Consider the following 22,196-nt stretch of genomic DNA (forward strand, 5'->3'; position numbering starts at 1 on the left):
CAGTTCCCTCATCATCTTGGTAGCTCTCTGCTGTCCCCTCTCCAGCAGTTCCCTGTCCTTCTGGAACTGGGGAGCGCAGCCCATTGTCAGTCCTCGCTTGCAGGTACCAGCCTGCCCAACCAGCTCCCTCACTTTGCTTCCTGGATTTTCAGATTTTCATCTTTTCACCCCATGCAGGATGCCCTGTCTGCCGCTCCGCAAACCATAGAATCACAGAATGGTTCAGGTTGGAAGGGACCTTAAAGATCATCTAGTTCCACCCCCGCTGCCCTGGGCAGGGACACCTCCCACTAGACCAGGCTGCTCAAAGCCTCATCCAGCCTGGCCTTGAACACTTCCAGGGATGGGGCATCGACAATTTCCCTGGGCAACCTGTGCCAGTGCCTCACCACCCTTACAGTAAAGAATTTCTTCCTGAGAGCCAATCTGAATCTACCCTCTTTCAGCTTGAAACCCTTACCCCGGGTCCTATCATTACAATCCCTGATCCTTCCTGTAGGCCCCCTTTAGGGACTGGAAGGGGCTATAAGGTCTCCGCGAAGCCTTCTCTTCTCCAGGCTGAACAACCCCAACTCTCTCAGCCTGTCCTCCCAGCAGAGGTGCTCCAGCCCTTTGATCATCTTTGTGGCCCTCCTCTGGACCCGTTCCAACAGGTCCATGTCCTTCTTACGCTGAGAACTCCAGAGCTCGATGCAGTACTCCAGGTGGGGTCTCACCAGAGGGGCAGAATCACCTCCCTCGACCTGCTGGCCACGCTTCGTTTGATGCAGCCCAGGATGCGGGAGGTTTCTGGGCTGCAAGTGCGCATTGGCGGCTCATGTTGAGCTTCTTGTCCACCAGCCCCCCCAAGTCCTTCTCCTCAGGGCTGCTTTCAAGCCATCCTCCGCCCAGCCTGTATTTGCGCCTGGGATTGCCATGACCCAGGTGCAGGACCTTGCACTCGGCCTGGTGGAACTTCATGATGTTCACCACCGCCACTGCCCATCGCCCGGCTGCTGAGTTTGGACCACGGCTTGTCTCTCAGTAGATATGGTCCTGCTCATCCTCCTGTCCTCCACCTGCACCCTTTGCTATCACTAAACCTTCCCTTCAGCAGAAGGGAAAGGGTAAAAGGCTGCCGTTTTCTCCCTGTTTCATGTCTGTACAGCAGCCGGCACCGTGGGACTGTGCTCCTTGACAAGGGTCCCCGGGAGCTGCAGGAACAGAAGCAATTACTGACATTTATCTGTCACCCACTCTGACCCCCGAGGGGACACGGTCGCTCCTGCAAGTGTAAATTTGGTAAGGCATTGATAAATTTAGAACGTCATCGTTTCCCTTCACTTCAGAGATTATTTACTATTCTAATCGTTGTTGCCATTACCACAGTTCTTACTGATAGCCCATCAAGCTATCCAAAGTGACAGGTATTTCAGTCGATACATGTGTTAGTAACATACACAGCAACTATACTTCTTAGCAGAAATGTTGTTATTACAGCTAACGGTTATGGGTACAATTAAGCAATGCGTACACAAACCCAGCTCTCATTTCTCCTACAGAACTGTCAACCACAGGCTTCCAACCCACAGCCCCCGGATACCTCAGGGAAATACAGTGTTATGTGAAATACAAATCATGAAAGGAAAGCTACGCTTAAAGGGCTTAAGCTTTGAATGCAGGGATGGTACCCTTTGGGATTGTAGATTAAAAAAAAAAAAAAGAGGTTATAAAACGCTCCTCTAACCTACGCTAATTCTTTGCCTGACTTTGCTCCTCTTTTCAGGGGCTGCAGTGGCTGCTGTGGAAGAAGTTAAACTTTTCCAGCCCTCAGCACTCAAGGAATTCACACTCCATCTGTCTATGTAAACAGGGAACATGGCATTGTTTAATTGGAGGGCATGTGGCTACACTCATTAGTGTGCCATGAAAAATGGAATTAGTCTATTTCCAACTGCCCCACTTCTCAGACAAAGCTCCAGACATCTGTGCCTCAGTTCTTTACTTCGCCAGCTAAATAATTAGCTGGATAAGTCGAATTAGCAGACAGCTTTCCAGAGTGCTCCAATTATCTTCAACATGAAAATACAGATTTAAGTATTTGAATCTGGGTGTACGGACTTGAACATGTACCTCATCCCCACCATCCGTAAATGTGCTTTGGATGTCCCACAAAAAGAAAACGATTGCTTTGTTCACTCTGTGCATCATCGACTGTTCTGGCCTGGGTAAGTATTCATGAAACTGGGAAAAGTCCCGTCCTCCACCCATGGGGCTGCCCCAGAGGATCGCTCTCCTGCCCCCCCCGTGTACCTCCATGAAGCTGTTCACCTCGATTGCCCCACCGTGGGGCTGAAGAAAGAATATTCCTCTCCTGCTCCTCCCATCCTCCTTTTATTTTCCTCCTTTCAAGACACGTAAGCACTGTGTCTGCACCCAGGGAGAGGATGAATTCCCACAGCCCAGCCGGGTGCTGTGCCATGGCGGGGGGGTTGGTGGGCACTCTGCTCCAGTGGATGCTCAGCTTCTGCTCACGAGGATGAACACGGAGCCTGTAGACAGAGCGTAATCCTTGCTCCGTCCTGCTTCATGGCACCATCCATCAGGATCTCGCTCAGTAAGGACCAGAGGAACTGGTTTGCCACCTCCAAGTGTGCTCAGCACCAGCCACTTCAGAGACTGGAGCAAAACATTGTCCCATCAGCAGATGCGGCATAATCTGTGTTTTGTGAAAGATCCCGTGGAAAAACGGTTGTTAAAACTTGCCTTCAGGGCTTTAAATCCTACCTGAATTGTGCTGTTGTAACACTGGATGTTGCTCTCTATAGAAATGTCCACTCCCTGCTCCAAATATCAGCGGCTGCATCCCTGCAGTGTCACTGGGTTGCAGCAAGAGGCACCCGGGCTGTGGAAAACACTGAGAAAAGACAGTGGGGTGGGGATAACTAGGGACAGATGATGAAGATGTATGATAGATGATGAAGATGTATGCGGATAGATGGACAGATAAATAGGCAGCCAAGGGGTGTGCTGGCAATAGCTGCCTGGCTGTCGAGGGGATGGGCTTGGAGGATGCACTGATTTTGGCTGGGATAGAGTTAATTTCCTTCATGGTTTGGATTTATGACCAAAGCAGTGTTGAGAAAAAACTGACAGTTTATTTATTTCTGAACGGTGCTTACACAGCATCAAGGCCTTTCCTGTTTCTCTCCCTGCCCCACCAGCGAGCAGGCTGGGGGTACACAAGCACTTGGGAAGGGACACAACCAGGGCCGCAGCTGACCAAAGGGATATTCCGTACCATATGACATCAGGCTTATCAATAAAAACTGGGGGAAGGAGGAAGGGGGGGCATTCGCTGAACATCTGTGGGGTTAAACCACAGCAGAAAGAGACAGATGGATGGATGGATGGATGGATGGATGGATGGGTGGATGGATGGGTGGATGGATGGATGGATGGATGGATGGAGGGATGGATGGATGGAGGGATGGATGGATGGATGGAGGGATGGATGGATGGATGGAGGGATGGATGGATGGAGGGATGGGTGGATGGATGGAGGGATTGGATGGGTGGATGGGTGGACAGACAGACAGACGGATGGACGGATGGATGGATGGATGGATGGATGGATGGATGGATGGATGGAGAGTGTGAAACAGCTGCAGGAATGCACAACGATAGATAAGCAAGCCAGCAGTGAACCAAAGCTACCTTTTATCACAAAATCTGAGTGGAAAACGACCCACTCAAAATAAAAACATCAACAATGAAGCAAGGCTGACATGGAAGTGCAATGACCCTTCAGATGTCCTTACCTCTGTTTGGCTGAAGTCCTTGGGCAGACGATGCGGAGGGACAGGGAATCGCACTCCTGCCTGAGTGTTCCACGCGCAGAGGAAACTGTCTGTTTTTATAATGCCTGTGTGAACTTTCAGCAGCAACGACAGTCATCTGGGACCTGCTGCGGGGGCTGAGGCCGTGAAAGTCAAACCAGCGACACAGCCCAGGAAGGTGGTGGTGCTCCCTTCCGCACCTTGAGCTGCTATACCCTGGAGGCAGCACAAGGGTAAATGCTGTAGGAGCAAACACGAGGATCACAAACATTTAGGAAACACTGGTCAGAGCAACAATGAAAAAAAACCTTTTCACTAGATTTTTCTTCCTTTTAAAAACAGAACCCTGAATTTTTAAAATGCTAAACATTTAAACATAAAGTCAATTTTTTGCCCCAAGTGTAGATGTGGCTCCAGGGTGAAAGTGCTGCTCTGCGCTTGCCAACTAGATCTGAAGGTAAGATATAGCTGCAGCTCCCTGGAAACACTGCTTAGATTTCACCACTGAATTTTGGGTAAAATAGAGTGCATCTTTAGATCTTTGCACCCCAAGAAAAATGCACACATCCCTGCCAAGACTTTTAGTGCAAAAGCGGTGCCTCGCTCTTCTTCGTGTGCTTCGGAAGATGAAAGTTCTTCCATGGCAAAACTTTGGGGAGAGAGGGCTGGGAAAGGGATGGAGAGAGGGAGGTGCAGGTCCTACAGGCTCAGCACATACCACCACAGGCAGAGGTTGAGCTACTTTTTGGCCATGGCAAAGCACCCTTACATGGTGACACACACATCGCTTTTCAAACATCAGCAGTGGAATCCACGTAAACCCTTTTAAAGATATGTGCATTTTATTTTCCCCATGTTATGGGTAGGGCAACTAAAACAAAGAGGCAAAACAGAAAAAGCTAAGGCCAGGGCTAGTGTTCATGGAGTACTTTGCTGGAATACAGTCCCAAGGTGCCAACGGGAAACGATCCAGCGGTGATTCAAGTACAGATCATTCCTGACAATACCTGCGTTTCAGCTCATTATCTGGGACAGACTCAAACATGCAGAAAGGGCCAAGACAAACTGTCTTGCCCTTCGTTCCCACCGAAAGTGATTCTTTCTCTCTAGTGTTGCCAAACACTGAAAACTTCATGTCAAAGAGAAAAGAACAGCCAGTTCTAGCCATGCAGAATTAAGTTAGAAGTACTGAGTGCACAGATCTTAAACCAAGACGCATAAATGCCTAACCCTTTTTATTTTCCTGAAGTGAAAAGGAGGTAAATAAGCTGTCAATGGGAACATGTTTGGAAGCCAAAACCAAGTATTGTCTCAGTAAATAAAGCTGTTGCTCTCACGAAGGATGCTTCATAGTAATATCCATGTAGACACTGTTTTGCTAACGTCTAACCATGTAACTATTCTTGTCCATAGTTCACATAGCAGAAATTAATAAAGCAAACAGAAACTTCCCAAACAAAACTGTCCCAAAATGAAGCACTCCCCTCCATGGAAGGAGGTTCTTCCCTGGAAGACGTGGGACAGAGGGAGGGCAGAGCAGGAATGAAGCTGTTTGATGGTTTGAGACACAACCAGGCAGCACGTGGAGAAAGTGGCAGGAGTGCTGAGCAGGACAGGGTGAGCATCTTTGCAAAAAGTCTCCATCTGTGCAGGTGCTTTGCAGTGCTCGGGGCAGCGATGGTCTCTCCAGCTCTGAGCACTGCTGCAGAAGCAACGGGACAGTGTTGGAGCGTGTCTTGGTGATTTTCTCCACATCTGTCCCAGAGGACAACCACAGCCACCCGCTGCCGAAAGGCCGCTGTGGCCACAGGGGCAGATAGCTGAGCACCAAACCATGGCAGGCTTTGGGCAAGCTTAATCATCAGTCTGCAACCCTGCGGTGAAGCTGGGTAGTCTCCAGGAGGTGACTCTCCCACTTGTGGTCCCTCAGGTCAGGAGGGACCATGCCCTGCGGTGAGATGGTGCTCCGCTTTCTGGGGACCGGCCTGTCCTCCCTGCCATTCTCACATCTCTGCTGTACGAACAAAGGTGGTGCTTCTCCAGCCGCTGGAGTCTGACGGTGTGGATTTGTCTAAATGACATTAGCTACCGTGGCGTTTGTTACTGAGCAGTGAATATGCGGGTCTCTAGTGCAGGAATTCTGAATTTCTGTGGGGTGGAGCATGGGGATCTGTCGCACAGCACCAGAGAGATTGGGGGAGAGACATGATAAAAGGCTGTCAAGAATAACAAAAAAAAAAAAAAAAAAGAATAATTTGGTTTCTGAGTTCAGCTTGTGCCAGTGAGAACTCCTGCCCTTCTGGCCAAATGAGTCTTTTGGATATGAAAGAGAAACTCATCATCATCTCACAAACATTGTCCTTGCCACTTCTGGTTTGGGATGGAAAATGAGAACGTGTCTGGTTCTCTTATTGAAGAGAATTTGGGCTGGAAGGGCACTAAACAGAGGTGGGAGGAGGTGAGGGGGTGGGAAAAAGGAAAGATGAGGCAGATCAGCTATAATCATTCACTCCAGGGTTTCAAACCTTCATTTCTCCAAAGTTACCAAGGGGGGCGGATCAAAAACCTCTTAATATCCAAATGATTTTTCTCAAGGTTTTTGAAGCAGTTGCCATGACATCGGATTTTGCCAGTGACACAGGAAAAAAGCTGTGGTCCTGTTCCCAGCCAGCCCTTGCACAACGTGACTGATGGAAACCAGCCAGCAGAACTGTCCCCATCCCTCCAGGCTCACCATGGGATTCCTTGGCCCTATAGATTGCAGCCCTCTCCTATGGGCTCGGCAAGCTGAAAAGGATCCCTCTGTATATTCTGTCCAAATATTCCTGTAACATGAAGTGCAGTGTGAAAAACTACCAGAAATGGTTGCTGCAGGCGCACGGGGCCATGAGGCAGCTTGGTTATTTCCATTCTGTTTCTTGGAGAAAACGTCCCCTTTATTTACTTCTCAAAAGCAATAAAGCGTCTCTTGCAAAAATCAGAACAAGTACATTACCATTCATCCTCATTTCAAGTAGTGTGGGAAAACACAACTAACATATCACATGGATGGCTGAATTTTGTTATGATTATTTTCCAGTCCCCCCAGCTGTAAGACCTGTCTTTCTGAAACGCTCCATTATGCTGACGCCTCTGACAGATAATTCCCTCTAGAGGCATAAAATCATGCCTTACACTATATATAACCCCAGCAGGGGCAGCACAGAGTCAGTTAAAGAGTATTTTTGGCTTATGCTAAAAGGTGAAGCTGGTTTGGGTTTGGGTTGGTTTTTTTTTTTTTGGCTCCTGTTATTGTGTTAAGTGTGGGGATCAGGGCAGATAAAAATGGTTATACCTGATATTCCTGTGGTTAGCCTGCTCCTTCGACTGACATTAAACCTCGAATAAGAATTCCTTGAAAGGCTCTAGGGTTTGAATAATTAATTTGATTTTTAAGCAGGAGCTTTTAAGGTTTCATTTCCAGGCAATATGCCACAGCAGTTAACACGAGGGTTTCACTGTAGAGAAAACACAAATGCTTCTTTCATAAGCAGAAAACACACCACCACGTTTTTCATTGCATAGACCCCATTAACTTAGCCTAGCACAGATATTCGACTAATTCTTTTTCTTAACACCTGCACAAACTGCACACAATATCTATTATGAGATAAATGAGAAGTTCTGTTTTCCATCCCGCCATTCGTAAACCTCCATTTTCATGGTGGATCTGCAGGAGGGCAGGCCCCAGGAGGAGAGGTGATGTCTCCCGATGGCTGAGGAAGAGCAGGTATTGCAATCACGGATCACAACTGTTTTCTAATTTATATAATTTAACCTTATTTCCTAATGCCCTTTCTGACCAATTTTCACAAGAAGTAATCCTCCTCTCATGCAATCTATTTAATTATTAGTCTGTGCCCTCGTTGTCGAAATTCCTTTCTCTCCAAAGCAACACGGTGTGCTCATTCATCACGGGTTTGCAGTGCTGTCTTGGGTTTGAGAGAAGCTGCCACGAAAGAGGAGAACAATCCATCAACCTGCTAGAGAGAGTTTCCCATCATTTCAGGGCTGCGTGCTGCAATGCACAGGGATTCGGGGGTTTTCTATCATTTCTAAACCAGACCTGAACCAAATCCTGGCTTCGCAGACTGCAGTTCCTCAAAAGTGAGAGGTCATCAAGAGGACCTCATGGGGGTGAGCACTGGACCAGCCTCCTGGTCACAGACTTTCTGCTAACCACATTCCACCCGCGTGAAGCAGCTTACCTCAGTTTTCCACCTCAATTTGTTCAGTTCATGTCACTATGGGCAATGGAAATGGTGTTAGTCTGTATGCTAGAAAAGCAGACCAAAGCCTCTACCAGCCCTGCATCATGTCCTCTCCATGCTGGCCTTCCCTCACCTTGGGCTGTGTCTCTCCACCATGCCAGGGGTGCTGCGGTCCTTGCTTATGGCTATTAGCCTGTACCCCCCTATGTCTCAGCTCTTCCTTACCTGCTCCCTCACCTTCCTGGAGTCAGCAGTGCTTTCTGCCATGCCCCTCAACAGCCTGATAGCTCTCTGCCCTCCACAAACCTGTACAACCATGCCAAAAGGCATGAGGGCAGCCCAAATAGGGCTGATGAACCCACAGAGGAGCATAGCCCCCATCACACCCTGGTCCTCCACCTCCTCTGTCTGCCTGGTGGCTGAGGAGTGTCTTGTCCCATCCCCTTTGTCTCCATCCCACCCGTCTGCCCTCCAAAGAGATGACATTCAACAGCATCTATGCCCCAGACTTCATTTTCTTCACCACAGGTTCAGATCTCCTCTTCATTTTGTTGTCCTCCACCATGGTCCTCGTGACACCTCTCAGCACTGCCTCCATAGACAAGGTTCTAAAGGCTGTGTGGTCTCAGGCTTCTACATCCCAGCAGGATGTAGAATCCCAGTTAGTCCACCCTGCACAGATTTGGGAAAGAGGCACCCTCATCTTCCATGCCGTGGTGGGCAACACCTACATCCTCCTCCCACCCCTCTGCAATCCTGTCTTTTACAGCATCCAAACAAAGTAGACTTATAAAAGCACCTTCAACTTGTTTCTTTATGGACCTCTTCAAAATGAACCATAGGTGAGAAAAGCAAGCATCTTGCAAACTCAGAGTGCAGAACCACGGGATAATTCTGGTGGGAAAGGTGTTACGGGGGTCTCCAGTCTGATGCCCTGCTTGAAGCAGGGTCAGTGCGTGGGCTGCACTGCTGCTGACTGAACAGTGTTTCCAGGAGCTGCGCTATTCCCTGTACAAAACCCCGCAGATTTGGTGCAGAGGAGAAGCCTGCTGAACCCAGGTGAGGTGAAAGATTACGACCCAGAACAACCAGTTACTCCCTGGTAACTCCAGAAACTTCTCTCACAGCCAGGACTCTACAGTGCCAGATGCTGTAAACAGCACCGATTGTCAGCTCCCTCATGAAAGGAATTTCCAGTCTTGGTTTAAGACAAGATTTAAGAGTAAGATAAACACAGTCCTGACCATTTTTATGTCTTTCTCCTGTTTTGTATAATAAAATAGCTAACAAAAATTTAACTTGCCAACCTTGTCCCATGGAACGAATAACCAAGCCTGACCCACAGCTTCGCTCCATGGACCACGAAGGACCCTGGGATGGGATAAGGAAGGAAAGCCCAGAAACCAGTTACCGTGGTGGGTTTTGTTCGCAGGGTGACGTTGGGAACTGAATGCCCTCAGTCTGGAGAGAGGGGGTCTTCGGGACTGCGGGTGCCTGGGGATGAGGGTCTGATGAGCACATCAGCATGACAAATCTCCCTCGGGGAAGCAGTATCTCCCGTTAGGCCAGCTGACAGAGCTAGAAGAAATGAACATCTCCTGAACCCCCTGAGTCAAGAGTTCAAAGGTTTTCTCCTGTATCAGGCTGCCCGAAGAGGCGATGGTGCACCCCCAGCCCTAGAGCAGGGCAAGGCAGGTGCCACCTCCTCCGGGGCAGCAACGGCTTGGCTAGGAACTCTGTGCTCTGGATAGTGCTGGCTTCACCTTATTTCTCATTAAAGTAGAGCCGGGAGAACAGATATGGATGCTTTGCAATCCCTCGTTGTTCCTATGACCCTCTCTGAAACGCTCTGGGGTGTCAGGGCCCTTTTGGGCGGGTTTTCTCCTCACAGACCCCCGCAGATGCACTGGCAGGGAGCGCACATGAGAGAGCACTGCCGAGTTAGGGAAACCCTGTCTGCAACAACCCTTAGAAACAAGAAATACACCCACGCGCGGACGGCATCGCATTCGACAGCACGAACTCCCCTGCCCCCACCTTCCCCAGCCCAGAGACAGGCAGACTCTGCAGACACGGTGCTGGGAGGCGTTTTATTCAGTAGCTACAGCCTGTCAGTACCCAAAGGGCATCTCCTTCTGCTCAGAGGTGCTTGTGGCGGAGCAGGGACTCTTCCTCGCACGACCGGCCCTGGAATGCTCAGTGGTACTTGCGGGCCAGAGCGTGAGCCACCACCCCGACCAGCTTTTGCCAGGCAAACTGGCAAGCAGGGGTGAAATCCCTGGCGAAGTGGGAAGCCAGGACAATGATGAGGATGTCTCCCAGGAGCTGGAGGAGAAGGAGGAACACAGAGAGGGTTAGTGCTGCTCGAGCCGTGGTGCCGCAGCAGACCATGGAGCAGGGAGAGGACATCAGGGACAGGACATCCCTGAGCTGGGGATTGAGCTCTCGGACCTGCAAGCTCTCAAGGAGGGCTTTCTGCTCTTCCTGAACACAGCCCCACCAACCTTACCCTGCCCTGCCATCTCTTTAGCTCCAAACAGTTTCTTCCTTTCTGCAAGCTCTCTGTCTCCCTGGTTTTCCTGTGGCAGGCTCCCCTCCGGTCCCCGTCCCCCCTCAGACACCACGCCGCAACCCACAGGCTGGGTTTTCCTTCCTCCTGACTTCTGCCCGAGGCTGAATTCCCCTCCTGAATGGTGTCTCACATGCTGCACACTCCTCCTCTTCCTCCTCAACCCCCCCTGCCCCATCAGAGCTGCAGGGCTGGTTGCAGGGACTGGCTCCCTCCCTGTTCCCTGGGATGGCTACAGGATCAGCAGTCTTTCCATAGAAAGCTCTGAGTTTTGGCAAAATGGTATCATCTGCTTCATTCTTAAAAAAAAAAAAAAGGATGGAAGAACGAACCTTGGAACCATTTCCCCCCGTTTTTGGGATGCTAAAGCAATTTGGCTTGAGACCCACCCTGCAAAATGCTGGTGATTTTGTTGCTGTTGTTGGTTTTTTTTTCCTCTTTAGATGAAAAACAAAGAAAATTATCCATTTTTATTTAAATGTGTTGAGGGACGAGGGAGGGTCCCACCCAGAGAGGCAGCCCACGCTGGACAAGGCAGAAACCTGCCCTGTGGTTTTCGAGCACACAAGCTGCTTATCTTGTGATAGGATTTCCTTAAACTCTCTGCTTCACTTCCCTCCAACTCCCCCAGCCCATCCTACACCTTCCCCTGGGTTTGGTTCTTTTTCCCCCAACCAGATCTCCCTCAGGTAACAATCTCCCAATACCTTCTCCTCCCCACTGCTGTGCTGGTACTAAAAATGGGACCTTTTTAGTGTGACAGTCACCCACCCTCTTGCAACCAGTCCTGTGCAAGCTATCATCTCGCTTGGGTACGACACGGGGACTCTGCCTCCACCAGCCAAAGACAGCACCCCTAGACAGCGTTGTCTGAGGCCATACCCCCAGCTTCACAGCAAAACCTGACTTTCCCCACACGACATGGGAAAGGGGCTGGGACTGCAAACATGGCTCACCCTGAAGTTCTCGGGGTCCACGTGCAGCTTCTCGCAGTGCAGCTCGGACAGCTTGGCGTAGGTGTTCTTGATGTTGTCCAGGTTCTTCACAGCTTCCCCAAAGGAGGTGAGCACTTTCCTGCCGTGGGCACGGACCTTGGGGTTGCCGATGATGGCGGTGGGGCTAGAGAGGTTCCCAAAGGAAGCGAAGAACCTCTGGGTCCAGGGGTAGACGATCAGCAGCCTGGGGAGAGATGGAGGGGTGCAAACAGACACAAAGACACATTAAGGCTCTCAAATGCAATTGCCATGGTTTCTGTATCCAGGGTGCAGCTGAGCAGATGCCCAGGAGCTGGACCTACCTGGCCAGGGCCTCGGCACCGCATTCCTCCACATTGACCTTGCTCCAGACGCTGGCAATGAGCTGCTTCTCTTCAGCTGACCAGTGCACCATGGTGGCGGGTGGCTTTGCTGCGAGCTGTAGGAGGACACAGACCCCGTAGTGCAGCTGCAGACCCCACAGGGGGTTTTATCCCCTGCCGGCAGCTCCTCCCCGTCCTGCGCTGGGGAGTCATTGGCTGGGGACGGGGTGGGGGTCCCCACCAGCAGGGGAGCAGAAGGGGATGGCCAGGGTGTGGCAGGCTGGGAAGGGGCCCCTTGTTATCCTGAGCTCAAGGGCTTTGTCCCATCCCCTCCATGCAGGCAGTTCTCCCTTCCACCTACCAGACATGGGCCCCTTTCCAGAGAAAGGGCTGCACAAGCCACCGGGCGATAGTCCATCATGGTCAAACACATGTGCCTGGGGCGATTCTTGCACCTCGGCTCTCCCAAATGCCAGACTCTGCCTTGCCTTCACCTCTGCCAGCGAAATGATGAATGCCGCTGCCAAAATTCACCCCATGGCAGAGCAACCCAGAGGGGTTTGCCACCAGCAAACCCTGCAGATACCCACCCTGCAGGAGGACTCCACTCTCCTTGCACCACCAGGAGCTGTGGGCGATGCTGGAGCTGTTCAGAGGGTGCTCAGGCTTGGCAGCTGAAATGTGCATTAACCCTGTTGTCCTCCTCCTGTGACGGAGCTTGACCTGCTTGGTTTACTTGTCCCTTTTGGAGCAGGAAGAAGCAGCTCACCCAAAAGTTCTCCCCTCAGATGTAAAAGGACCAGCCAGATGCAGTGCTGCTAGAGAGGGAGCAAGTATCAAACAGGATCGACCTTTTCATCCCGTTTCTGCTTTCATCCCATAAATGGCAGGAGAAACAGGTTTTGAACACAAGGTTTGCCACTGCAGGATCTGCTGTGGGCTCAAAAAACAGCAAAAGCTCAGCTCAGGGATGTCCAGCCCGGGGTGAGCCCATGGCTTTCCCCTTCTGAACCTGCCCTGACAAGGCTGCCACATTTCACATTTTCCCCCACGTTCAGCCAGGTTGTGCCCAGCCTCCTTTGGCAGGAGGAGATGTTTGGGCTTCATGTGAATTGCTCCCCTGGGGCACCCCCGAACACACTGGGGGTGACGCACCCTCCCCAGGAGCAATGCCCCTGCACGGAGGGGGCTCTCCTGATTTATTTTACGGGTAAAAGAGCCAAAGAGCCGACCAAGTTCCTCTCCAGAGATCAGGGCTTGCCTTCCTCCATGGACAACCTCTTGCTAAGTGTATTCTTGGCCTTTTACTGAAAATACAGGGAGGAAAATCAATTTAAGAAAATAGAGTAATAGGATCACAGAGCTATAGATTAGTGTGGGTTGGAAGGGATCTTTAAAGATCATCCAGTGCCACCCCCTGCCCTGGGCAGGGACACCTCCCACCAGCCCAGGTCGCTCCAAGCCCCGGCCAACCTGGCCTTGAACCCCTCCAGGGATGGGGCAGCCACAGCTTCTCTGGGCAACCTGGGCCAGGGGCTCACCGCCCTCACAGCCAAGAATTTCTGCCCCAGATCTCAGCTCAATTTCCCCTCTTGCAGTGGAAACCCCTTCCCCCTCGTCCCATGGCTCCCCTCCCTCATCCAGAGTCCCTCCACAGCTTTCCTGGAGCCCCTTGAGGGACTGGAAGGGGCTCCAAGGTCTCCGCGGAGCCTTCTCTTCTCCAGGCTGAACCCCCCCAGCTCTCTCAGCCCGTCCTCCCAGCAGAGGGGCTCCAGCCCTCCCAGCATCTCCGGGGCCTCCTCTGGCCCCGCTGCAACAGCTCCGTGTCTCTCCTGCGCTGAGGCCCCAGAGCTGGATGTTGGGACTGAGGGAGCTTTTCAGCCTGATAATATCTCTTTCTCCCTTTAGTTGTGGACTTTATCAATGGAATAGGGATGAATAATCTTCATTATTAGATGAGTTGCCTACATCTGCCTTTTCTCAAGAAAATCTAGTGCTCACGGGCTGGTGTGCTGGAGCATGGTGATAAATCCAGTTGGACACTGCCTGGGCACATGCAACAGGGAGAGAACACGCCAGCAAAGTGCCACCAGTGCCACTCTCCTGCGCCACCTTATCGGCCCCCCCAGGACCTGCGGTGCTGGCAGCGCCGCACTGCACCGGGCATCGCCCGGGGGTTGTCGGCTCCCACAGCAACGTTCTGCCATCACACAGGAGACAAAGCAGGAGCGGGCAGAGCCGTGGGGGGAGAGGACATCCCGCAGGGTCTGTGTGCCGGGGGGGACAGGGACCAGGGTGTCATCCCCCAGCTGGGGGTGGGGAGTGAAGCCACGGGCAGCGCCAGGGGAACCATCCCCATCCTGTTGTGCTGCTGTGTGCAGGGGACGAAAACCCTCCTCCCTGCTCCCGGGAAGGGGTACCCCAGCAGGAACCCCAACAGCAGGGAGAGCCCAGCCCTCCCCTGCTCTGCCGACCCCCAGGGTCTAACCCCGAGAGGTCTGCTCAGATCATTTCTACCCCCAGGCACCTTGCTCGCAGGAGGAGACCTGCTTGTTCAAATAATCCCGTCATTTCTGCCTGAAGCCTGTGAACAGTATGTTCATACAAAAGTCTACGAATATCAGTCGTGAAACCGATGAAAAATCATGCAAGAATCCGTTTTTTCATAACCCTGGACACCCGACCAAGACACCGCACTCTGTGCCTGCCCAGACTCCCCGCAGGGAGGAAAGCGCTTTGGGACTTGGTACGAAGCACCTTCTCACCTTCTGCGTGCCTGCCTTGACACCAGCAGCAAAATGCCCCTTCCTTCGAGTAATGTGCATGAGAAGGGGCATTTATGGGTCGCAGAGGGCTTTTAATACCCTCCAGTGGGTCAAGGGCAGAAAGTGGGGTGCCCACAAATGGGGATGAAGAGGGGAGAGGACACAGTGCAAAGAGGGTGTCAGAGACACTGGGATGTATTGCTTTGCCCTCTTTTTCCCCTTTAAAAAAATAAACGTATCCTTTGAGCTAACCACTGTTTTTACTGCGTCATGCTCAGTTCAGGCGGGGCAGATGGTGCGTCCCATGCCAAGAACAAACTCTACCCGAGAGAGTCCTGCTCTGCAAGACCCTTCAACACCCAAAACGCTCTGCGTGCACACAGCATCGCTTGATACTCGCATCCAGAAAATTATTAATATTTACCACTACTAGCCGGATTGCGCCCCCCGCCCCCCCGCCCCCCGCCCCCCATAATTGCAGAATGGGCGGCACAGGGTGAAAAAGAAATGCATAAACAAGGTCTGGACGCGTCTTGATAGCAAAATGTTTATCTAAAACCTACCCCCACCCAGCTGGCTGCTTGGCCAGTATGAGTCAGCGAATTTCTTGTAGGCTTTATGCCAGGAATGAGCAAGGGAATGAGTAGATTAAAGTCTTCACTTTGTTTATCCTCCCTAAAAAATATGAATCCCTCGAGTTCCCCTTGCCGGCGAGAAAACACGCACGTTTCACGCTAAAACGCGGACTTGCTCCTCAATGAAAACTTCCCAGGGGTAGCAGGGCTGCACCTACCCAGTACTCTGTAAGTATGATTTCCAGAGGCAAATCCCACACAACCCCCCCTAAAAACATACAGAACAAAGGGAGGTGGTGTATTCTGGGAGCAAAACGCCCACCCTGCTCAAGCTTACCCCCCCCAGTCCGCCGGCGGGCGCCCCACGTCCCCATCCCACCAACCCCTCCAACATCTCAGGGACACATGGACTCGGTGGTGACTTCACAGGATGAGCTTTATTTGGATGTTAGAAGCTGTAGGCTCCAAAGCCGCATGTCAGCCAGTGCACGACATGCAGCTGGAGGATGCCGCTGGGGCTTTCCTGCTGGCCATTTAGTGGTATTTGCGGGCCAGGGCGTGGGCCACCACACGGACCAGCTTTTGCCAGGCAGCCTGGCAGTCGGGAGTGAAATCCTTGGCGAAGTGGGCGGCCAGGACGATGATCAGGATGTCACCCAGGAGCTGGGGGGGACAAGAGCACCCTTGGGTTAGCAATGCCCAGGAGCCTGCAGATCCCCACACAACCATCCACATTAGACCCAGGGAAACCTCCAGGCATTTTGTAGGCTTAAGAAATCTCCCTGGAGTCCTTTTTAAGATGAACTTTAAACTTGTTCTCTGCTCTTACTCTAAAGATTCGGGTTCTGCTACTGCTACAGGAAGAGTAATGAAAAACTATCCAGAAATTTTGTGGATTAAATTTCTCTTTCTCCCTTCTGGCTTCGTTTGGGAGTTTGTCCCCAGCAGAAGACACAGCTGAGCTGGCGCCGTGGCGGGCGGCTCTCTGCCAGCCCCGGTGACGAATGTCAGGGTAACTTCCCCACGGGGAAACTCTCAGCTGTGGAGATGCAGGAGCCAGGGTTTTCTCTCCCCCTAGGTCCTGTTCCTCTTGTGCTTTTGGCATCTAGCCGCCATCTCCTGCTCCTCCCTCATCTCTCCTTTCTCCTCCATGCCAAGCTCCACTCTCACTCCTTCGCTCTCCCGTTGGCTCAGACCTCTTCCTGCCCAACAACCGCTTTCACTTTGCTCTCCCCCTCCCTTTCCACACCAAAACCACCTCCTTGCCGCCTTCCCGTCTCCCATACATCCTAGCTTGCACCCTCCAGACAGTCTCTCCACAGTGATCACCTCTCAGCCCCTTCAGTGCTTTCTCACCAAGCTGCAGGTCGATCCCTTCCCTCCCTGTTCCTCTCCCCCTTGCCCCAACAACCAGCCCCTCTTCCTCCTGCACTGGAGTGTCTAGGGTAAATCCCTCATCTGGGGGGACTCGGGGTTGGGGGAGAAGCTGCCCACAGAGACGCAATGGCAAGGGCGGTTCCCCGGTGATGAGCGTGGCTCACCCTGAAGTTCTCGGGATCCACGTGCAGCTTGTCGCAGTGCAGCTCGGACAGCTGGGCGAAGGTGTTCTTGATGTTGTCCAGGTTCTTGACAGCTTCCCCAAAGGAGGTGAGCACTTTCTTGCCATGAGCACGGACCATGGGGTTGCCAATGATGGCGGTGGGGCTGGAGAGGTTCCCGAAGGAAGCGAAGAACCTCTGGGTCCAGGGGTAGACGATCAGCAGCCTGGGGAGAGATGGAGGGACACAAGCAGACACAGACACGTTAATCCTCCCATGATTGGAGTGATTTCTCTATCCAGGGTGCAGCTGAGCAGATGCCCAGGAGCTGGACCTACCTGGCCAGGGCCTCAGCACCGCAGTCGGCCACATTGACCTTGCCCCAGAGGCCGGTGATGAGCTGCTTCTCTTCGGCTGACCAGTGCACCATGGTGGCGGGTGGAGGGTAGCGTGTGGCTGCCGGCGGGTACGGAGGGTCTGGGCTCTTGCTCCCGAGGGGATCGCACGCTGGCAAGCGGCTCTCCCTGTCCCCGCTTTTATACGCTCCGCCGGGCCCCTCCTCCTGCCCGTGCACCCCTCCCTTGGGCAGGCCCCTGGGGGGGGCCAGTGGCCCTGGCACCCGAGGGAGGGGACGTGGCGTCAGGGTGGGGCCCCAGGGCAAGATGCCCAGATCCACCACGGGACGGGACGGCCACCCTCCCCCCGTCTTTGATTTCCAGCTCCACGGCTCCCCGCTGAAGGGTGGCATTTATCTCCATGCCACATCCAAGCGCAGCGCCACGCGGGTCCCGCATGAGCCCCCGCAGGAAGGTGCATGCCAGGCTCGGTGCCCTTTGGATGGTGCAAACCACGAGGCAGAAGACTCGGTCATGGGTCTGTTGGGTCCTTCCTCTGGATGCACCAGCACTGTGCAAGCAGTTTGTCTTTGTCCTCTTCTTGCAGGACCTGCCAGGCTTTGGCTTCCCTTGTTCTTTCCTATCAGCAATTTAATGATTTCATAGAATCACTGAATGGTTTGGGTTGGAAGGGACCTTGGAGATCATCTAGTTCCAACCCTTCTGTCCTGGGCAGAGACACCTCCCACTGAACCAGGTTGGCTCACTTTAGGGTAACGCCAAGAAAACCATGGGCAGCGGCTTGCAGTCAGAGAGGGCTCCTGTCTCAAAGAGCTCATTAGCAAAGGTCAAGCAAGGCTGGACGGGAAACGTTCTAACACAGGACCAACCAATTGCCTGCAGGGTGTTAACTCACAGGAGAGGTGGGGAAGACTGGGTATACTGGGGTCTGTGGAGATGCGCAGCAGGAGGCAGTGCCTGACCTGGCGATTTGGCAGCTGGAGGAGCAGAGGTCCTGCTGAGTGGTGGGAGAGGCAGCTGGGGCTCCTGGGGCTCCACGTTGGCTCCCAGCAGAGTGGGCTGGAGGTGGTGGGATGGGATGCAGGCGCTGGGGCCGGGTTTGGAGTTTGTGGGGCCGGACCCAGGTAGCGCAGAGGAGTGATCCAGCTGGTCCAGGATGACCATGGGGCAACATGTTTGCACTGGCCATGGGCTGCGGGCTACCACCATTTCTGGTGGCTACTCTGTTCTCCTTTGCCTGCTCACTTCAGGAGGGGTCTTGGCCAAAGGACCCTGGGGCCAGGCCTGGGGGGGTTACGCTGTTCCCCAGCCCTCCGCGCTGAGCAGTGCAGACCTGCTCTGGAGCCATTTGCTCTGCCTTCTCCCTGATAAGAGGGCAGGAGGGATTCACCACCCAGAAACCCCAAACATGTCCCTGAGCTGCTCTCGGTGGGGATGCCGCGAGTCTGCAAGGAGGACAGGAGGCTGGGGAGGGCCATGGTCCTCTGTGTGGCAGGGAAACTATTCAGGGAATTTCGGTTGGCTTGTGGAAAGTTAAAGGTAGGGGCCAGTGAAACCAGGTACTCTGTCCTTCCTGTACATGAAATTACCATTCTTGGCATATTTTTTGCCATACTGATATTTGTGCCTATTACATTCTGGTTTTAATAATCTGAGAATGACAATGTTTTAGACAAAAAACAACAAAAAAAGCATTTTTCCTTCCATGAAGGACGTCACAAATGATGGACCTCATCTCACTGCCTCTTCTCCCACTGCACGTTGCTGTACAAAGTTTTGTTCCACTTAATCTGCGAAAGACTTAAAAATTAAACTCAACAATGTCACCTGATGATGTCTCAAAAAAGCACCGGAGTATTTCTGTTTGTATTTTTTAGTGTGTTTATTTGTTTTTATGTCTTGAATGTTCCCCTGGGTGAGTCTAACTTACATGAATTCATAGACAAGCCCATGGCTCATGTTCCCCACCGTGTATGTGAGCATCCCCTTCCCGTTCCCCAGCACCCCGGGGTGACCCCCACCCCATTCCCACAGAGAGGCAGACACCTCTTCATGGCTGAAGCAGTTGGTGTTTATTTGGCAATTAGAGACCAGCAGAACCAGAGGATGTTTCCCCAGGAGCATCTCCAGGCATGAATGCTTGCAGGAGGCTCAGTGGTACTCATGGGCCAGGGCGTGGGCCACCACACGGACCATCTTCTGCCAGGCGGACTGGCAGGCGGGGGTGAAGTCCTTGCCGAAGTGGGCGGCCAGGACGATGATGAGGATGTCTCCCAGGAGCTGGCAATGTAGGGAGGAGAAGTCGTCAGCCCCGGTGCTGCCCCACAACATCCCTCCCCACCATGGCACCACGCAGGTGTTCGCACGTGGTCACCGGTTATTGGGGAATTCATCGCAAAGCAAGGAACGGATTTATCACAGCCCCACGCAGAGCAGCAGGCTCCTTGCACAGCTTGTATCTCTGGCACTCACCAGGGTGCCTGGATGTGCTGGATTCTCCCCCCCACACACCTTCCTTTGCCTGCTGCGCCGTGTCCTCCCTCTGCTTCGACTGGGTTTATCCTTTCTTTTCACATCCTTCCTCACCCTTGCTTTCCCTTGGCTCAGATCCCCTCCTTCTGCTGAAGTGGCTGTGTTTATTTTCTCTCCTGGTTTAACCACTCCATCATAGCCAAGCTCTGCTCTTCCCTCCAACCCCCATCTCAGTTTCTTCCCTTCTGGTCTCTGGTTGCTCCAAGCCAACGTTGCTTCCCACTGGCACGTATTTGACTCCGCATCTCATCCCCATCCACCTTGCCTGCTTCAGTCCCTCCTCTCACAGACCCCAGTCCCATAACTCCTCTCTATTCTCCCCAAATATGCCTATTCACTCCCCCTTACCCTCCACCGCCCCTCCCTCAGCAGGCTCCCAGGCTCAGGCAGCCTCAGGGCTTCTCTCTAGGTCTCACTGACTGTTAGACACCTCAGAGACCCCTAAAGCCCTCTCCAGAGAACAGAAACCTCTGCCCAGCTGAGGCTGGAGTCAGAGCATGGCTCACCCTGAAGTTCTCGGGATCCACGTGCAGCTTGTCGCAGTGGAGTTTGCTCAGCTGAGCAAAACATTTCTTGATGTTGTCCAGGTTCTTGACGGCTTCCCCAAAGGAGGTGAGCACTTTCTTGCCATGAGCACGGACCATGGGGTTGCCAATGATGGCGGTGGGGCTGGAGAGGTTCCCGAAGGAAGAGAAGAACCTCTGGGTCCAGGGGTAGACGATCAGCAGCCTGGGGAGAGATGGAGGGACACAAGCAGACACAGACACGTTAATCCTCCCATGATTGGAGTGGTTTCTCTGTGAAGCTGAGCAGATGCCCAGGAGCTGGACCTACCTGGCCAGGGCCTCAGCACCACATTCGGCCACATTGACCTTGCCCCAGACGCTGGTGATGAGCTGCTTCTCTTCGGCTGTCCAGTGCACCATGGTGGCGAGCAAGAGGGTTTTCCTGGGGCTTCCCTGAACAATGGCGAGGAAGTGGAGCCAAAGTCTGCCCCAGGGATTTTTATACACTAGTAACGGCTTGTCCTAATCTCAGTTCACGTAGCTATTGGTCGGGGCTGGGGAGGGAGCTGGGCTGCACAAGGAAAGATAGCAATTTTGGATGCCGTCCAAGGGGAAAAGAGGCCCTGTCCCCCCTCTGTCTTTGAGTGGACATGCACCATCTCATAGCCATGGACTTGTATTTGCAGCCCCGAGCGCAGGTGGAGCTGCCTGCACGGCTCCTCCTCGGCTGTGGGTGTCCAGTATTGCAGGGGCAGCCAGAGGCTGGGGGCTGAACGTGCGATGCAGACCCAAGAAGACAGGCAGTGATGTTCAGAGAGTTTGCAGTTCCCACCTTGACCGTGTTTTCAGAGTCTTAATGGTGCATGGGTGCCCTGCACTCCTGGGATTCATCCTGAACAGCTCTAGGCATCATCCACCCCAGCGACAAGGACCAGAGCCTTACTGGGAAACACATCTTGAATGATCATTCCCAAATCTAGGCCCCCTCCTTTCTTGTCTGTCCTAGCAAAGAGCTTCAGAGTTGTCTGTCATCATTGTCCATCATGGTTGTCCATGCTGTTCTGAGCCTAAGCTCTCCTGTTTCACGTCTCTGGTGCAATTCCCTGTCACCAGAGAAAGCGGATCCACCTCGAAGGCATGACTCTGGGTTACGGGTCTCAAGAGCACGGTGTTACCCCGTAGTCCTTAGCCTTAGTCCCATGAGGAGTACAAGCCAGGCATGTCACCCATGTCTGTTCCACCTGGTGCCAGCGGGTGTCTAGGACCAGGCTGTACTGTGCAAAAAACAGTCCAAAGTTAATTTTATCTGCTGGCCCTCCAGGAAGAGGCCAACATAGCATTCATTTTATTTTAGACTTTGAATGTTTCATTACTGTGTGGGCTGATGACTCTCCTTAGTCTAATAACTGGGTGGCTTTGGGGCACAAGTCTGAGCTTAACCAAGTCAGAAATGGGGTGAACACCAAATAAAAGGCAGAATGAAATAGGGAACCGTGCTTATTTTTTCAGACTGCTTGCAGAAACATGCAATAAATCCTTGTCTGTATGGCACAAGTTGGATGCTTTTTGCTATACCGGGCGCTAGCGCTGCCAAACTCCTGAGTGCAAACACTGCTTATACCAGCAAAAAGAGTTCTTTTGATAAATAGCATACCTCATACCCCAAAAGAAATAAGCTGTCCTGGCAAACCAGCATTTCCACTGTTGGTAGAGCTGTCTTGATCAGATTGCTTGTTCACGTGAAATAATTCAGCCCTAAGAAACAGCCTTGCAGGGATGACGTCTCACTGCACGCAGGATGCAGTCTGTCCTCTTGTCTTCTTCTTGGCAACCGTCTTTACAAATCTGAAGAGCACTATCTTGTCTCTTATCTGCCTACTCCAAATAGGACTGTCAATAAGTTCTTCCAGCCTTACCTCTGGTCAATACCATTACTCCCTGCAATTACTGTAAATGTGAAAGTTGTGACTTTTTTCCACCCTCCTGCTTG

The 22,196-nt window shown here is 52.5% G+C and overlaps 3 protein-coding genes and 1 pseudogene across 3 annotated transcripts; all 4 read right to left on the reverse strand.

Moving 5' to 3' along the window:
* LOC128902432 (olfactory receptor 51E2-like) overlaps positions 1 to 22,196 on the reverse strand; it is a 107,676-nt pseudogene that overhangs the window by 46,408 nt on the left and 39,072 nt on the right.
* LOC128913326 (hemoglobin subunit epsilon-like) lies at positions 10,140 to 12,162 on the reverse strand. The gene is given in 4 exon segments (XM_054210640.1): positions 10,140 to 10,393; positions 11,594 to 11,816; positions 11,935 to 12,080; positions 12,082 to 12,162. Coding segments are annotated over 4 exon segments (564 nt in total). The 5' UTR covers positions 12,148 to 12,162; the 3' UTR covers positions 10,140 to 10,264.
* Positions 15,693 to 17,347, reverse strand: LOC128913315 (hemoglobin subunit beta). Its single transcript, XM_054210606.1, has 3 exons — positions 17,151 to 17,347; positions 16,816 to 17,038; positions 15,693 to 15,937 (listed from the first exon to the last, which is right to left on the reverse strand). Exons 1-3 carry the CDS (start codon positions 17,240 to 17,242, stop codon positions 15,809 to 15,811), a joined length of 444 nt encoding a protein of 147 aa, XP_054066581.1. The 5' UTR covers positions 17,243 to 17,347; the 3' UTR covers positions 15,693 to 15,808.
* On the reverse strand, positions 19,218 to 20,694 carry LOC128913341 (hemoglobin subunit beta-like). Its single transcript, XM_054210696.1, has 3 exons — positions 20,535 to 20,694; positions 20,207 to 20,429; positions 19,218 to 19,448 (listed from the first exon to the last, which is right to left on the reverse strand). Exons 1-3 carry the CDS (start codon positions 20,624 to 20,626, stop codon positions 19,320 to 19,322), a joined length of 444 nt encoding a protein of 147 aa, XP_054066671.1. The 5' UTR covers positions 20,627 to 20,694; the 3' UTR covers positions 19,218 to 19,319.

The sequence above is a fragment of the Rissa tridactyla genome, chromosome 1 (genome assembly GCF_028500815.1).
Source record: "Rissa tridactyla isolate bRisTri1 chromosome 1, bRisTri1.patW.cur.20221130, whole genome shotgun sequence".
Taxonomy (NCBI): domain Eukaryota; kingdom Metazoa; phylum Chordata; class Aves; order Charadriiformes; family Laridae; genus Rissa; species Rissa tridactyla.

Bases quoted from the DNA above. Each gene is read 5' to 3' on its own strand.
- LOC128913315 (XM_054210606.1), bottom strand. From the start codon at position 17,242: ATGGTGCACTGGTCAGCCGAAGAGAAGCAGCTCATCACCGGCCTCTGG. The intron at 17,039-17,150 runs GTAGGTCCAGCT...ATCTCTCCCCAG, and splicing joins GGTGCTGAGGCCCTGGCCAG to GCTGCTGATCGTCTACCCCT. The intron at 15,938-16,815 runs GTGAGCCACGCT...TGTCCCCCCCAG, and splicing joins TGGATCCCGAGAACTTCAGG to CTCCTGGGTGACATCCTGAT.
- LOC128913341 (XM_054210696.1), bottom strand. From the start codon at position 20,626: ATGGTGCACTGGACAGCCGAAGAGAAGCAGCTCATCACCAGCGTCTGG. The intron at 20,430-20,534 runs GTAGGTCCAGCT...ATCTCTCCCCAG, and splicing joins GGTGCTGAGGCCCTGGCCAG to GCTGCTGATCGTCTACCCCT. The intron at 19,449-20,206 runs GTGAGCCATGCT...CTACATTGCCAG, and splicing joins TGGATCCCGAGAACTTCAGG to CTCCTGGGAGACATCCTCAT.